General features: G+C 41.9%; 2 protein-coding genes and 1 long non-coding RNA gene across 9 annotated transcripts in view; all 3 read left to right on the plus strand.

Annotated features, from left to right (window-relative positions):
• PDE5A (phosphodiesterase 5A) overlaps positions 1–5,772 on the plus strand; it is a 101,332-nt gene extending 95,560 nt beyond the window's left edge. For all 7 annotated transcript variants that reach the window (XM_050320463.1, XM_050320461.1, XM_050320462.1 and 4 more), the window contains one exon: positions 459–5,772. In XM_050320463.1, coding sequence (XP_050176420.1) covers positions 459–596 — 138 coding nt within the window. In that variant the 3' untranslated portion in view covers positions 597–5,772. The remainder of the gene's footprint in view (positions 1–458) is intronic.
• Positions 5,773–11,480: 5,708 nt separating this feature from the next.
• Positions 11,481–13,767, plus strand: FABP2 (fatty acid binding protein 2). Its single transcript, XM_050320586.1, has 4 exons — positions 11,481–11,578; positions 12,267–12,439; positions 13,016–13,123; positions 13,669–13,767. The coding sequence occupies exons 1-4, from the start codon at positions 11,512–11,514 to the stop codon at positions 13,717–13,719; spliced, it is 399 nt and encodes a 132-aa protein (XP_050176543.1). The 5' UTR covers positions 11,481–11,511; the 3' UTR covers positions 13,720–13,767.
• A 2,309-nt stretch (positions 13,768–16,076) lies between these two features.
• On the plus strand, positions 16,077–17,275 carry LOC126642695 (uncharacterized). The gene is made up of 2 exons (XR_007629503.1): positions 16,077–16,316; positions 16,550–17,275. It is a non-coding gene; the product is annotated as an uncharacterized LOC126642695 (long non-coding RNA).
• The last annotated feature ends 520 nt before the right edge of the window (positions 17,276–17,795 follow it).

Here is a 17,795-nt window from a genome sequence, read left to right on the forward strand (position 1 = left end):
ACACAGATTTTTAGGTTTTTTAATGAGTGATAAATGGTAGAACATATAAACAACTTCAGTGTTACTTTCAAAATGAACAAGCACAGGGTTCGCTCTCCAGTGTTCTAATGCAATAAAAGCAAACAATTAACAGGTTTGTAATGGCAGCCTTTTCACTGCTTTTGTAGCTTTCATCCAGTCAGAAGGAATTTGACACACAGTGCAAACAGAAATGAGTTCTCAATCCAGCACTGCAAGAATGTGACTTACCATGTTATTCAGAGTAGGTCAGATCCCAGTGAACTGAAGTTTTGTGGCTTGTGTTAGCTGAGTAACTGGTGCAGTTCAGCGGAATGATCTACAGGTCTACCCTCCAAGTTCAGAAATCTGTAAAAAAATACAAGAAACGTGTTTTATTCTCTTCATTTTTAATTAAAAACTAAATGCAATCTGTTTTACACGTTCTTAATCTGTTTCAGGCCCTAACACACGTGTCAGAGGCCTGCTCCCCCTTACTGGATGGCTGTAAAAAGAACAGGCAGAAATGGCAGGCCTTAGCTGAACAGCAAGAGAAGAACCTGATTAACGGAGAGAGCAATCAAGGCAAACGGAACTGAGGTGCTGATTGAACAACCACAAGCTTAAGTTCACGTAGAAGACATAGTAATAGGGGAGTACTGCATTTTGCTGAACACTGTATGAATCTGGCTTGTGTTTTGCCACTGCTGTACTATTTTTCCACGTTCCAAGATATAGCATGACCATGTGTATGCCAAGAGATAGTACGTTTCTTTTATTACATCTGACTGAGATGGAAAAAGAGACCTGCAAGGGTAGTTTTTGAGCCCCCTCCCCGGCTCCAGCAGAAGGTACTAGTGCAGTGACTCGACTGTGCCCCAGAGCCTCTGACTTTCCAGATGTACATAGTTGTTTGGTGATCACGTTGTGGCCAGTATCTTAAAGACTACTGCATTTCGCACCTTTTTTCTTTTCCCTCTCCCAGTCTTGCTGTGTTATGTTATAAAAGTCATGAGCAGTCTCACCTGTTCTCTTCCCAGAGGCTCAGAGGGGAGACTGAGATTTGCTCTGAGGAGCCTAATCCAGCACATACTGTGCTGACCTCCTTCAGAAGACAGAACTGGGCTCTGAGGTAAAAAAGCCCCAGAATTTATGCACCCAGTAGTTCAATTTTGGGGCTTTTTTTTTTTCCTATCCAGTGGATGTCTGAGCAAATGTCTTATTACATCTGAAGAAATTTTTAAGACCCCTGTGAAATACTAGGCAATGAGGGTCTTAGGAGTTTTGTGGTGGAGGTGTCACAATTATCCGTGAATAATGGAAACTGCTCAAAGACTGCTGAAATGTCCCAGCATAACTGCCAGGCTGCCACGGAAGGATGGCTCCCATAGGAAGCTGCAAGGAGCACAGAGAGAAATGGAATCTGAACAGGATCATTTTTATCTGCTGGTTTTAACTTCATCTGGAAGTTGATTTTAACATCATCCAAGCGACAGACGGGATCACAGAGGGAAGAGAACGTGACTGCAAGGGCAAGAGGTGACAATCGGAATCAGAAAGATGCAGGAATCGCACAATCCTGGTGACTATCCGTGACTGATTCTTTAGGCCAGTGTTGCTAGGAAATGGCTATGACCACTTGGAAGGAAGTTTTATGTTAACATCTTTTAAAAATCATTTTTAGCGTTAGTTAACAATGATTAATCACAGTGTCTTAAACAAAAAACAGGGGAAAAAAAAGAGTACCAAAAGCAAAACTAGCCAGGAATGCTACAGGGATTTGCCATTTGTATATGAGGCATTAATGTTCTGAAAAGTAGGAAATCAATGAACTTGCAGCTAGGAAAAAAAACCAGCATTGGTATTTTATTTAAAAGAAGGTTATTAATAAAAATGGTTTTGAATTGGGAACCAATTGAACAAAAGATGCACATGAGACAGATCCCAAAAGAGTGAAACAAAGAGAGTACTATTCCTTGTGTAGACAGGATTAGGAGATGAATGTCAGCAGTCTAAAATGCATCAGCAGTACATGTAACTTTGGCTGCACAGACACACACAAAATGGTGTGGGTTTTTAATGTGTAATAATGATTCTCCAGGTAAAATCAGCAATTGTGTTGGGCAAAAGTAACACATTTGGGATTGTACTTTGAAGTATGGGAATTTATTTCTATCACAATAATCCAGAAAGTTCTAGTTGGAAACGGCAATAAATTATCAACCCGTCCCCATGTAAGAGCTGGTCAGAAAGAAGTGAAAACTCCCTATTTTTATCAATTTCTTCATTTTGATAAACTATGCCAGAAGCTAAGAAAACGTAAAGCAAATGTTTCAAAATGTCTGATGATACTGAGTTTCATAGTTGATTTTTTTTTAATGTAGAATAAGGTATTCTGACAGTCAGCAGCATTTCTGCCAACCTAAATTATTTGTCACTGATTAAATCCTATCTCAGACTTCTCTAATGAGCACCAATAATGTATTATTGCAGCTGAATTTGAAAACGTTTTTCTACAGAAGTATTTCTCCTGATTTTCTTCACACAGATTTAAAAAAAAAAAAAAAGAAAGTATGGATTTCAATAATCATTCAGAATTCCAGGACTACTGTTATGCAGTGCTGCATATGTGTATTTATATGCAAATGACAGCAGCCTGCCCACCTCAACAAAAGCTTTTAGGTACTTTTTGATGAAAAGGAAACTTTGCTTCAGGATTTGCTTAGTCCTTGTATAGTCTTTTCCTTGAGTGCTTGAGATACTGAAGTATAATTATTACACTAACTGATGAGATACATATTTAATATAAATATGAAGAAATTATATGTATATAAAGGTGTATTCTTGCTATTATGGTTGAGACTGGTAATTCATGATGACAAGGCAGCAGAGAACTATGATAATATTACAGTGTAGTGACTGAGCATCCTTTACATTAATATCCCAGTATTTCTTTGCTATATTGTGTGTTCAGCAAAGCTTTACTATAACTAAATTTATAAATGATGGATTCATACCTTTGACTTGAAAAAAGGGCATGACATTGTGTTTTTTAAAGGTTCACTCAAAATGAACAGTTATAGAGTATGTGCATATATTTAATTACATATCTGTACACATTTATCCCACGGAATCTCTTCCACTACAGAGATTGGGACATAGGTATAAATACAGTTCCTAGTAAATAAACCATTTATTTATCATAATACACCTGTATCTGTATATATTTCTGCAAAACCAAAGCCTTTAAACTACTGGTTTAAGAACCTTAAAAGCATAGACTGCTGTAGTTCCTGAAATTTCAGAGCATGATCAACTTTTTTACATGGTGTTTAATTCTGCCTGAAGGCAAAGTCAGAGTGTGCTGGTCCCGTGTCAGCTTTGTGTGAACCATCTGCAGAAACTGCTCATTCCTTTCATCATGGAGATATTGGACAATATGGGGAGAAAAAATGCCAGCTTGTTTCCTGCCTGGAGTTCATTGCCTTTAGAATTCCACATTTTCAACCCCAGCTGGTGGATTACAGCCACAAGCTGTCCTTCATTTCATCATGAGTTGTGTTTCTAATTATTTCAGTCAGGTCTCAAACGTTTTCTCCCCAGTTTATACTGCCTAGCTAAAACTATCAGTGGGGATTACAAAAGAAACCAGCTGAGGTGGAGTTTTGCCCTTGGTCAGTTCAGACTAAAGTTTATTAAAGCCATTGTCAAATTCGATATTTCAATCTTCAAGTACCGAATTTGTCCCACCAGTGTCTCAGTGAAGGCATCTAAGTTAGTATCCTACTTAATCTCAGATATTTTCTTTTAGACTCACTCCACAGCACAGTTTAATGCTTAAAGTACACTTTTCTTTCTGTTTTTGTTCTCTTCTGAAAAAAATTAGTTGTCATATGTATTACCATACACAAAATGACTGATTAACCTTACCTCTTCTAATTAAAAATAACAGTGAGGCTCTTAAGCTGCAGGTAGTACTTCTTTTCCAGTAAGTTAGTCCCACATCCAATATTAGCTGCAGAACATCTAGGTTTTCTATTATCTCACACAATAAAGAAAGGGGAGGAAAATAATGTGATGTCGATTTTGGAGATGGTGTGAATGGTTAATTAGCAGTTTAAAGTTAAGAGCAGGTTACTCTCCTATCTTCAAGTGAGCCAGTGAGAAAAGTAAACAACCTATTCCACTGGTGATCAGCTGATCTCTCCTTAGAAGAGAGGACTGAAACCTGATTTTATGTATCACCTCCAATCCAAAGCAGTGGCAGTGGCATGAACTGAAAAAATCACCGTCTAATTCATATACAAGATTTTTCAAAATTCCCAGGTTTTTCCAACACAAACTTTGAAGAGTCAGATCTAGTCCCATAAAATTCGGGGATGCTGCCTGAGCGATCTGGTTGGTGTCCCTTGCAGTTCTTCCACAGGAAGACAGCAGAAAGTTCTTACGGGGAAAAAAAAACAAAGCCTCACTGATAATAAATTCATACATTTTTGTAAAGGTTTTATAAAGATCTGGTATTTCAGGCAAATATATATCTTAGCTTTAGTTTGGATTCTTGTCTCTGTGATGCTGTGGGTTTTTCTCTTTGTGTCAAATCACATGCAGTTTACATTCCACAAGGTTTCAGCTTTATTTCACAGTTCCCTGCTGCACTTCTTCAGGGACTTGCACTAATTTGAAAGATAAATTTGAAAGATAAACTTGAACATTTGATCTTGAATAAAAGAATGAATTTGGCTAGAGTAGGGTAAATAATGAAAGCTGGATTTTTTAGTTTGGACTTTGACAGGAAGAAGAAACATCACAAAATCTGGCCTGGTGATTAGTGATACTTGTTAAATGCAGCAAATAGTGCCAGCAGGATATTTTATCTTTGTCACTGCTAGATGAATGGAAGTTGCATGGGAAAGTTTATTTTCCACGTAAAGACGTTTGTTTCCATAGAGAAACTCATATCTAAGTACCACTGTTTGTAAATGTGTATTTATGTGACAATGCTGTAGCACAGCCAGTTTTCACGAATTTTCACAGCATGAGCTGGTCATGCCAGGGTCTAAAGCATGCTCTGATTTAAAGTCAGTCATAGAGATTCCCATTTACCCCAGTGGGAGTTGGATTGAGCTGTATAGAAAGTGAAAGAATGGGTCAAATCCACCTTTTTTACCTACAAGGAGGGACCAAACTCTTACCCTTGGTAACACCTGCCTCACCTGCTCTTTGCTGTGTCCAGCTCTTCCTGCTGATGCCCGAGGTACCTTACAGACGGAACTGAAGTTAGAATTTGAGCCCTCTCTGTATTCACCTGGGGAACACCTGCATGTGTCTCTTAAAGAATGTAGTGTGAAATGCACTGTAAATAGTTTTAATAGACATTCCTATTATGGTTTAATAAAAATCCTAGTCACAGTCACCAGTCACTGAGTTTGTCCACTTGTATTCTTTTATCTTTGAAAAAAGTTTGAACAAATATATAGTTTCTGGGCACAGTATTTTTGTACTAGGTTGAGGGGTTTCTCTGTATATTATGTTTTGCCTGTAAGCAGTATTAAAGTCTTCTGAATGCTATGTGTTTTTTCTCGCTTCTGTCCTAAGAATTCTTAGAGTAAAGCTGGTTACATTACTTAACAAAATCACTATCCCTACTTACTGTACAGCTGACAGAGAATACAGTCAGGTTATTTTCTATGGTCAGACTGCTGCTTATTACTTATTTCCTCATTCTTCTCTTTGTACTGTTTTCATGCTTTTTAAAATAAAAAGGATGATGTCAAATTTTACTGTTCGTTACTTGATGTTACTGAGGTTGAATTTGCAACACCTCATTGTTCCCAGATTCAAATGATTGCCTCTTGTAAATGTATATTTTATAGTAACTTGTCTAGGTCCTAGAAATCCTGAAGAGAAAAACATCACTATGAATATCAAGATACTTTTTAAGTAGCGCTGAGATCAGCCTGTGGTAAAGTTGTTCTGCTTTAGAAACAGCAAAAGATAATTCACTGCTACTAACCACTAGGGAGCACTGGAGCTGCACTTACTGGGAGCTGTAAGAAACCAGTTTCTTTATTTATTAGATAAGCAGCAAATACAACAGTTACACAGAGGTATCCTCATCCTCTGCCCCCCAGCTATCAATTCCTGGGATAGCATGGAAATACTCAACCCAGTGACTTCAAACAAAACCGTGACAAAATTATTTTTGACAGCAAAAGCCTCATGGTGTGCAAACTGCTGATCCCAGGAGTAATTCTGGACCAGTGGGCTTCTTGGCAATTCCTGCTCTTTGCCTATTAGGTCCTGCACAGCAACACTTCTGGCTTAACTTTTTTTAGCTCTAGGCAAAACCAAGAAGTATGTCCATCCCTGACAAACAGCAGGCTCATTGAAGAAGTTATGAAGGGCCAGATTTAGCTGAGCACAAAACACAAGCACTGTTTGCTCGAACCAACTGCAATTTATGAGTGCAACTGCACAACTGCCCATGTATATCTCCATACATCAGGCAACCATTTGCTGCTGGGATTGCAGTCTTTCCAGCCCCCTCCCAACCTAGTCATGCTCCTGCTCAGTCCTTCTGGCCTGCTGAATGTTTGAATTCACCTCCGAGCAGTGGCACAGCTGTCAGCAGGAGTGAGGACTGGAATACATCTGTTACCCAGAATATAACCTTGAACGAGAGCATTTTTAGTGAAGATGTGAAAGAATTTTACACTCAGTCATTCACATCTTACACAACAGTGATGCCTTTTTAACAAATGGAAAAAAAGACAATGGCTCTTTCCTCCAGCCATATTTTTAGTAAGAGTGGTGACAGCTATTGCTGACATGCATTTCAGATTCCTGTGAAATCCAACTCTTTAAGATTTTTAGGAAATAATTTTTAGGCCATAGCCTGCTCCTGCCCACCCAGTGCTTTGTGATGGCTGATAAATGGCTGAAAATCTATACACAGGTTTCTCTTGTTTAACAGCATCAAAAACTAGGAGTAAAGCCCATGGTTAAATCCTACCACTACTTTGCATGATATGTTCACATGCAGGCACTCAGAATCCTTTCACTGTAGTAGTTAATCAAGTCACTGGCAGTTTATTTTATGGTATATACAGCTTCTTAATGGAAGGAAAGTTCATTTTACAGATAAGTAGAGGGGGGAATTTGATCAAGGTCACATAGAAAGTCCATTTCTGTGCTGGAAAGAGAACCAAGATCTGAGCGTCTGTTCTGCTTTTATGTGAGACACAAAGAAAAGAATGTTTCATCTGAAACCATCTTTTCCTTTTGCATATATCAGATATTTAAATATCTGAGCCATGTAGGGTGCTCTCTCGCTATTATGCTGAGCTCAGAACTCCGAAACTCACTGTTTTCCAGATAAGATCAGATTCAAGTCATTAATCCAGATAATCACAATAATCTCTGATGGAGTTTGGAGCTATATCGTAACCAAGAGCCAAAGTGTGCAATAAGCAAAAAGCTACGTTGAAATGCGCTAAAAGTGCAGTTCAGGTTTTTGAGAAACTGAAATGTCTGATGCAGACTTCCAATACCGTACACATTGTTAGTTCATTGGACTATAACTCAACCCCACCCTTTGATCACATTTCACATTCTGAACAAAAAGAAACTGCAGAATACAGGAAAAGAGTATTCAGGTATAGATGTAAATACCCCAGATAAGCCCAACACAAAGCCCTGGGGGACAACTGGCATATCAGTCTCGACGTGGCAAGTGACAAATGGCACTGATGCTCAGAGATTCATATAACCTTTCCTGGAGAAGCAAACTGATTTTTAATGGCAATTGTTCACTGTCACCCTCTTTGCATTGAAACATGACCAGATTCTACTATTTTAGGTAATCCGAGGATTCATTTTAACATGCAGTAATTGGGTGAAGTAAATACCACCGTTGTTACTGCTTTAAGAAAACCCTAAATTTTGCTTCTAGATTTTTTTTAACCTGGAGCTTTTTAGCTCATGCACTTCAGTTCTCTCAATAAGCAACTCTCCAAACCATGCAGCACTTTATGGATCAGAGCCATTACACAGAATTTAAAAAGGGGTGCCTACAGTCAGTTAAGAGTAAGTTTTAAGACTCACTACTAACTAATCAGACAAATGGATCCATACTCACTGGAAATTTCTAATTAATCTTCCAATGTTGAATCCTCGTGTTGAACAGCTTGCATGGTAGCAAATCCATGTCCTTGAGCCAAAACAAAACCAGAAATTTAGCAAACAGGCAGCTGGAGTAGGACAATACCTATCCAGACCAATCTAATCCTGCTGCAATGCAACACCCAACTGCAATATGTACTTTGAAATGATTTATCCAAGAGATGGCATTAGTTAGGCTCCACCAAGCTCCTCGTTGCCAGGCCACCCAGAGTTGCCTTTACTGGCATAGAATTATCTGCCTGCCATATTGATATAAAATGGAGTATTGTGGGTTTTAAAACACTTGGTAAAACTTCATAATAAGGGAGCCAGGGGCACTGAAATGGTTTAAGGGCCCAGCCATCTTTGCAATCCATCCCAGGACATACCGAAGAATCATTCAGAAGAAAACACACAGAAGGACTGCCAAATCAATCTGCATGGTTTTACCAGGGATTCATCTCTCTTTTCTTACATGACACTGTATATATTAATATTTTCATATGCATATTATGTTTATGCTGGCACTAAGCCTTAGTCACCCCATAGTAAAGCTGAGTTCTATTGTCCTAGCTAATTTTAGGCAGCAACAGCTTGAGTGTAAAGCACAAAACAATAAATAGGATAGATAAGTATAACCCATTGCAAGAGCCTTTTTGTCACCCTGATCTTTGGAACCTCATTGTCAATTACCATCACAATACAGTTTGCTGTGATAATCAGAGATTGGCATGATGAGATTGGCATGACCATATAAGTTAATAATTTATTCCCATCCACATCACTCGAAGATCAAACTTCAAAGTTAATGTTTGCCCATTTTCGGTGTTCTAAAGCTGGCACTTTGCACAAAGCCACAAAGCCAAGAACACACCCTTAGCTTTGAAGACTTTCATGGACCCAGCAACACTAAAAGATTTTGAGACACCACCTAAGTAAAAATTATAGTTCTGAAAACCACACAAGGAAGAGGTAGACAGAAGAAGGAAAAGGGTTGTGGAATATTCAGACTAAAAAAACCTATAAAAACACTTTAAAAGGAAAACCAACTATTATAGGAACACAGAAGAACTCTGAATGAAATAGATATCTTATGATTCCAGTACATGCAAAAAAATGAAGTCGGATTTTGTCGTATTTTAGTGCATTTACAGTCCTAAGTTACTCATGTAAATTGTGAGAGATTAAAGACAGTCCCTTGTTGTAGCAGTGACATTCCATCAGACCTCAGAGAAAAACCAGTTCTTTATGCTGTCAGCACTACACCAACCATCAAACTCATAAATATTGACCACCTGTGGTTCTTACTTAACTGACAGATCTGTGGGGCTGATCTGAACAGGACCCTCGGGACTCATGCCCAGGGAAAAAAATGCCAAGGAAAGGGGAAATTGGGACAGGAATGGAACAATGAGCTTTGATGGGAAATTCAGGACCCAGCTACTCACTGCTCCCATGGTGAAAAGGTTTGGAGTTGGCCTGACTTTTGAGAGACACCAAAGAATCACAAGGGGGGACACAGCAAATTGTCAGATAACTGACTGGAAAAGCACATCTGAGAATCTTCCTGATAGCTGAAGACTTGCTCCAGAATCACCTCCCTCTTTTTTAAGGTTCAGAAAAGCTGCTGAAGTAAGTTTGGTGTAGAAACTATACCTCACCTGCAGAATGTCACTACTCTGATTTACTTTTTCAGAGGTTAAGCAAACAGACTGGAATCAAATGTGGAAATTAATTGGTAGCTTTAACTTTGTTTAAATATATAAACACTAACTTCAGATACCTTAGCTTTTCCTAAATTAAATGAAGAGCAGATTCTTGGGGAGAATGCAGAACACGCCTAAAAAAAAACCTTCCTTGAAATGCTCAAAATAAAAGGTCGTTTCCCAGCTGTTAGGTTTTATAGATATGGATGCCTCAAATAAGGTGAGCAATTCACATTATTTCAGGCCTCAGTTTTCTACTGGATCCAGTAGAAGCTGCACCACACCACTGTCAGAAAGAACTTCTCTACAAAGACTAAAGAGAGTTACCAATTTTGTTATGCAACAATAAATAGGATGAACTCTAACTAGACACCAGGTATTTTTGTTTATGTATAGATACTCAACAGATAACACAGACTGACAGTGATAACTACAAAGGTCAAGATACAAGTCAATGCAGTAAAAAGAGAATTTAGCTCTTAGTAGAAAGTCAGTTTGCCCATTTCCTGAGCTGGCTGAAGGGTAAGATGGACATCTGTGATTAGCCCTGCACTAGGTATGGGCTATGACACGTTTTGAGACACAGAGTTATTCAGGTGATAAAAAAATGCATGAAATCTTGGAAAGAAAGTCAGTGTAAAAACCACACACCCAGACCTAACTGTTGTTGTTAATGCACATTGACCAACTGGGATTTCCGTTTTGAAGGTAACACCTAACAAAGCTGATGGCATCCCTGGGAACAGAATAACTATAACCCTTAACCTGGCAAAGGCAAAAGCTGGGTCAATAGTTTTGCTCAGTTCAAGTAGCACCAATTAGAGGGGAAGGGGAAAGGTGGGGAGGGAAGAAGCAGCTAAGTCAGGAAATACTCATGTTCTGCATTCTCCTTGAACAGGTAAAATTATGGCATTATAGAAACCGACCACATCAGGTAAATTCACTTAGCTGCACATCTTTTTCTGTTGCAGCAATGTGTCAGATGCACTTAGTGTTCACTGATGTGTTATAATGAAGAAAATCTGTAGAAGCTGCTCAGAATTTAAACTGGATGTTAAAGAGTGAGCACATGAATGCAGAATATGATCCCAATTTTCATAGCTCAGCATTAGATAGCAAACAAGAGGACTGTTTTTTGAAACAACTGCAGACATTCAGTGAATCATCTGCCCTTTGCTTATTATGTTAAGCAGAACAGACCTCTACCAAATTATAATGAACAAAGTAGACATTTGTTTTGTTGGGTAAATACTATTTTCTCCATTTGCACAAAGACTCTAGCAAAACCATGAAGATACAACAGAGACAGGAAATCTCAATAAATGCTCTTATTTTAATCACTGCTTTCATTAAATATCTGATTTTTCCTATGCATGGTGGGTAGAGTGAACGGTTTAGCAATTCTTTATTAAGGTGAGCAATAAAGATACTGTCATGATCTGGGGGCAATAAGAGAGAGATTCAGCAAGCAATGTGGTCAGGACTGGAAATTTGATTAAACTCCAGGAAAGTTCTCCTTGCAAAGATCAGTGCATCAGTTGAGCTTTAGTCAGCCACATCATCCCGTAAATTGCTCTCCAGATAAGCCAGCACATAAATTCCCTTGGCAAAACTACATCACTTCAGAGCAGCTGCCACAGACACAGCCATGGCCTTCAACGGCACTTGGAAAATAGACAGAAATGAAAACTATGAGAAGTTCATGGAGGCGATGGGTGAGTCTCACTTTTCCAATGCCTTCTGCAGGAAAAATGCCACTCCAGCTCAATACAAACCTGAGCTGCCTCTGAACTACCTTTGGGACAGCCCGTCCTATCTCTATTTGCTCTGTCCTTGCACAGTGCACTGCACTGATTTGCAAAATATTTAATGGAGGGGGGAGGATAAAAGATGCTGAAAAATATTCTGATTAAGTTATATTAATCTTAAGCACTTCAATTAATTCCAGCTTTATTACAGCAGAAAAAAGGAATCCCTAAGTCCACATTTGAAGAAAAGGCTCAGAGATTTTGAATTATAAACCATTAGCAGAATTCTGTAGCAAGAATATTATTTTGATAACATTAAACTAGTTTAAAAATTATCATTCATCAATTTTATAGAAACACAATTCAAGTGATTCTAACATCCTAATACTTTAAATTTGCACAGACAATGCATTATATAGATATAAACATAACCATCCCACTTAGACAGTGGTTTGTATTATATATGTACTGGTGAATGTGGTCCCAATAAAGAGCAAAGAAGAATAAAAATCTGGCTCAGAATGCTGGAATAAACTCACTTGGACCACATAAAAGTCAATAAAAGGAGACAAATATGATTCTCAAGGGGTTTGTTTTTGGTTGGTTGGTTTGTTTGAGGTTTTTTTTTCTGATGGATGTTAACTGATTTTTCCAGGTGTTAACATGGTGAAGAGAAAGCTGGGTACCCGTGATAACCTGAAGATCACTATCCAGCAAGATGGGAACAAATTTACTGTCAAAGAAGCCAGTAACTTCCGGACCATAGAGATTGAATTCACCCTGGGAGTCGACTTTGATTACAGCCTGGCTGATGGGACTGAAATGAATGTAAGAGTCTACCTATACAACTTTACATTTATTATATAATAATAACTAAAGGAGGTACAATTTCAGGATAAATTAGTTGTCTTCGTAGTGTTGAATTTATATTTTACTTTGGAAGAGTGATTGTTCAGGAATGCTTGCAGCTTTATATGCAAAAGCACAAGGTAGTCTTAACTGTTAATGGTTCACCTGTGGAACTCAGGGTTCCAGACAGAGCCCAAAAAAAGCAGAGCAAGTGGCAATTTTCATACGATGAAATCCAGGTGATTGTAATTTTTCATATTCTAACACTCAAGTCCACCACCTAGAGTACAGAGTGGGTATTCATAGGAAACTACCTTTTCTCTGGGGATACAATGAATTAAAATAAGGTGTACTGACTACTAAAAAATATCTAGCTTGACTATTATGCAATTAAATAAACTAATGGTTTTATTAAAATTTCATTTTTACAGCCTTTCTAAAAAAGCATTATTACACTGTTTTAATCTTTTCTCATTTAAAGCATTCTGCAGCCTTTCAATCAAATCACTGTCAGAACCGTTGCAAAATACTTGGGTTTTTTTTCTCCCATTATAGGGAAATTGGAACCTGGAAGGAAATAAACTTGTGGGCACATTTACCAGAAAAGACAATAGAAAAGTACTGAAAGCATACAGAGAAATCGTGGGTGATGAACTTGTTCAGGTGAGTTAAGCAACCACTTACACACAACTTTACCATAGAATGAAGTGAAAAATAATTTAAAAGCTGTTCTGAAAGTAACATCAAAGCCAAATAACTTCATTTATCTTTAGCTAAAATACTCCAGTCACCTATCAAAATTTACCCCTTTAAAATAAAACTCACAGCCCGTGATTTTTATGTTTTCCTCCACATGTGAACTGTACCTCATCCATGCATTCTGAAGCCTGTGTACAAGTTCTATGCAGGAGACAGAGACAGATAAATAACTATACACTGTATAGATGTGTTGTGGCTAAAGGCCCTTTTCCAAGTGTCCTCTGGGTTTTTCCAGAAGCCCCCAAAAGCTGCCCTGTGGTGGTTCAAACATTTGCACAGAGAGTTTATGCCTGTTGCCAACAGGCTGCTTTCCTTATGTTCCTCTCCCCAGAGCCTGCACAGCCACCCCTCACAATTCATTCCGTCATTACTGACCCCTTCTCAACAGCATCTGTGAAAGGGAGCTTTGCAATACCAGCCACTGATTTTTCTTCTTCATTTCTTAACAGACCTACGTCTATGAAGGAGTTGAATCCAAGAGAATCTTCAAAAGGGGCTGAGCACTTCACCCAGAACAGCACCAGAATGAAGAAGCAATGAAAAAAAGACCATTTTCTACACATCCTCTGCTGTATTTTTTTCCCTTTTATACCCTCACAGCACCTCCTAAGCTGCAATTACCTAGCCCTGGTGAAAACCCAGGCTAGTTCCTTATGTTACTGTTTTGCCTTAAATAAAAAACAAAAACAAAAAACCAAAACAATTACCAAATGCTAAAATGTCTTTAGCAAGTCCTACCTGAGTGTCATGAGATAAAGGGCAGCAGAAACTTTTTGCATAAGCAACACTTCAATATCTTTGCATAGGTTATCAAATGGCAACTTAGTTTCCTTAGTATTTATATTGAGAAACAGTTTCTCTGTGTGTTGGATATTGTGTAACAAGGATGGCAAAACCTAAAATAAACCTGACAACACCCAAGGCACCAAGATTATTCTATGTGAGTATAAATGTGGAGTAAAATCTGATGTCTTCAGCGTCTCACAGCTCCCTCTTCTGCCAAAATGCTCTCCTGATACAGGCAGTAAACCCACAAACCACAGCTCCTTTTGCTCAAGCGAGGTAACACGACTGGGTACAAGGCTTAAAGGGGAAGTACTGTCAGTGTTTCGCCTCCAAATCTCTAATATACTTCTCCTAACACACATATAGTTAACCAATACTTGCTGTATAAAGACGCATTAATCCTTATTTCTATTGATAGAATTTATTAAGGAAAAGTTCATGTTTTAGAAGCAAGTTCTGTTCAGATAAACCTGCTCTGCATTCTGCAGCAAGCATTGCTTTGTTTCTTAACATGAACTTATAAAGAGGAAGTTTTTGTTTAGCACATTCCTCTAGGTTTCTGATCACTCCTCTGGACATGATGAAAATAATTGCCCTGCTTTCAATATGGAGTGAACTGGCTGGACTGAGGGCAGCACATCCTGACTGTGAGTGCGGCATCAGGTTGTGCTGCTCCGTTTAATTTTTTCTGCAGCTGTGTGTTGCATAAATGAAGGAAACAGGATACACTATCTACCTGAACTTTTCCATTTTTGTTTCGTGTACAAACACCAACTAACCTTCAAGGAGAGGAGTGTATCTTAAAACAACTTCAGTTTTCCCAGACTTCGTCACAACAGGATTTCCCAACTGATCTCTTGTTTTCTTTCAGGGCACCATGTGCTCACCAGTAAACCGTGTCAGCATTAACTTGTGGGTGTTTACTCCCACACAAGTCCGAGTACAGCTGACAGGACAAGACCAACACGGTTTGACAGGACCGGCAGCCTGCTCTTCCCCACACCCGTGTCTCACCGGGTGGGCTTCCCTGTGGCGGGAAGAGCGGTGCCTGAGGCGGGAGAGGCGGTGCCTGAGGCGGGAGGGGCGGGGCAGTTTCTGAGGCGGGAGGGGCGGGGCAGTTTCTGAGGCGGGAGGGGCGGGGCAACCTCTGAGGCGGGAGGGCGGGGCAGTCCCTGAGGCGGGAAGGGCGGGGCAGCCTCTGAGGCGGGAGGGGCGGGGCGGTCCCTGAGGCGGGAAGAGCGAGGCCGTCCCTGAGGCGTGAGCGGCGGGGCAGCACCTGAGAAGACGAGGACCGGTATGGTGCCTGAGGCGGGAGAGGCGGGAAGGCCAGTGCCTAAGACGGGAAGGGCGGGGCCGTCCCTGAGGCGGGAGGGGCGGAGAGGACGCTGAGCAGATGAAGGGCGGGGCGGTACCTGAGGCGGTGCCTGAGGCGGGAGGGGCAGTACGTGAGGCGGGAAGGGCGGTGCCTGAGGCGGGGCGGGCCATACGTGAGGCGGGAAGGGCGGCGCCTGAGGCGGTGCCTGAGGCGGAGGGGCAGTCCGTGAGGCGGCGGGCGGTGCCTGGGGCGGGGCGGGCGGTACGTGAGGCGCGACGGGCGGTGCCTGAGGCAGGAGGGGCAGTCCGTGAGGCGGGGCGGGCGGCGCCTGGGGCGGGGCGGGCGGTACGAGGCGGGAAGGGCGGTGCCTGGGGGCGGGAGGCAGTCCGTGAGGCGGGCGGGCGGTGCCTGGGGCGGGGCGGGCGGTACGTGAGGCGGGAAGGGCGGTGCCTGGGGCGGAGGGGCAGTCCGTGAGGCGGGGCGGGCGGTGCCTGGGGCGGGGCGGGCGGTACGTGAGGCGGGAAGGGCGGTGCCTGAGGCGGGAGGGGCAGTACGTGAGGCGGGAAGGGCGGTGCCTGAGGCGGGAGGGGCGGTACGTGAGGCGGGAAGGGCGGTGCCTGAGGCGGGGGGGCGGTACGTGAGGCGCGACGGGCGGTGCCGCCCCCGATGCGGGAGGGGCCGGCGCGTGACGCCGCGAGGCCGGGGCCGCGGTACGTGCGCTCCGCTCTCATTGGCCCCGTACCCGGAAGAGCCGGTGGCGCCTGCGCGGTGGTGCCGCCGGGAGAGCCCCGAGGAGATGGAGGCGGTGGCGCGGCGGCCGCAGGAGCGGGGGCAGGAGCGGAATCGGCGGCAGGAGCAGGGGGATGGCGGCCAGCTGCTGTCACGATCGCTGTCACTGTCGGGACAGTCCTACTGGCTGGACCTGTGGCTCTTCGTCCTCTTCGACCTGGCGCTCTTCGTGGTCATATACTTGCTGCCCTGAGGGCGCGGGCCCAGGTGAGGGAGGGCCCCCGGGAGCGGCCGGGGGATAACGGGAGGGAGAGAAGGGAGCTCCGAGGGGCTGTCCTCGCGGAGGGAAGGCCCCTGGGAGCAGCCCCGGCCTTCCTGCCCCGGAGCGTCCCACACGTCGGCCTGGGAAGCACAAACGCTTCTCAGGAAGTGGGAAACGAATTCAAAACAAAGGCGCAAATGCACCGCAAAAATAACTAGGCCTTTTCTGTTCCCCGCAGAGGAACGCCACGGGATGCACCTCGTGAACACGAGCAGTGGAGGAGGAGGACCATTCGTGCGGGATAAGCAGCTGGGAACACGGCTCCACTTGCAGCTGGATGCAAGAGGCACATATTTATAGTAATACCATAATGTATCTCTGCCTGCGTCACAATATTACGCTACAGGTTTTTACCTGCGTCCTGTTTCTGTGCTCCAAACTGTGCCTTAAAGGTTGTGTAAGATGGACGGGCTGTGCTTGTGTAATCGGTGCCTGAAGATTTGTGCAGCAGAAAGGGAAGAAAGCACTGCTTGAATAAAACCCACTGAAAGGACACTCTGCAGAGTGGCTGAGAATAAAGCCCAGCTCTTGCCTAGACCCAAGTTTTAACTCAGACCTGTTCCCACAAGAGGTGAAGCTTAACCAGCTGTTTTACTTCCAAAAAGTTAATTGTGAGGGTTTGATGCTGTTTGGGTTTCTATTACACCTTTCTCTCTTCTTTCTTATCTACCTTCAGCAGTTTCTGAGCCTCCTCAGGGTCAGTATTTATATGTATGTGTATTTAGAGTAAGCTTTGGATCCGGTCAGGTTTTGGAGAAGACAGTCTCCTGTCTATGGATGAAGGGGGTTCAGTTTTCTGTAGTATTTTTCCCTGGGGAATACTAGTTTCTAATTCTGAGAAGCACAGTTCATAGTTGGTTTGGGTTTTTTTCACGAATAAATGTAATAACTGCATTGCAGAGACTCTGAAGTGTAAAGTGTTTTGGTGTTTCCTAACACATTAAATGAAAATGGGCATGAATACTGGAATCTGGGATACAAAAGTGACACATGCTCTTTCCCTTTATTTTCCTTTCATTGTTAAAGACAAATCTGCCAGTGACAGGGGCTTGTTTTTTATGTGTCAGACCTATGCTGTAAGAATGGGATGCCCTATGAAATCAGTCAGTGGTTTCAGAGATCTTGACTCAGGGTGCAGAAGAGCATTGAATTGTGATTCCATTCTCACTAGTGAAAAAATTAGGGTTCTGGTTTTTAGAGAATTTCACTACTCTTTTTTCATTAGTATTATAATTTTTTCCCCCTCTGGCATGATTTCACCAGGAAAATCTCAAGGGAACAACCTCTTGAGCACTGGAGTGTTGCTCCATTTCTCTTTTGTTAAGGAAGACAGGTGATATTCAGCTTTATAGCCTTTAGAAAGGGAAATTTCAAGGTATCTCCTGGTGATTTAGTTTTCTCCTTTGGGCAGATCTGGCATCCAA

Source organism: Myiozetetes cayanensis, unplaced genomic scaffold (genome assembly GCF_022539395.1).
Source record: "Myiozetetes cayanensis isolate MyiCay16 unplaced genomic scaffold, myiCay2020 scf24, whole genome shotgun sequence".
NCBI classification, from domain to species: domain Eukaryota; kingdom Metazoa; phylum Chordata; class Aves; order Passeriformes; family Tyrannidae; genus Myiozetetes; species Myiozetetes cayanensis.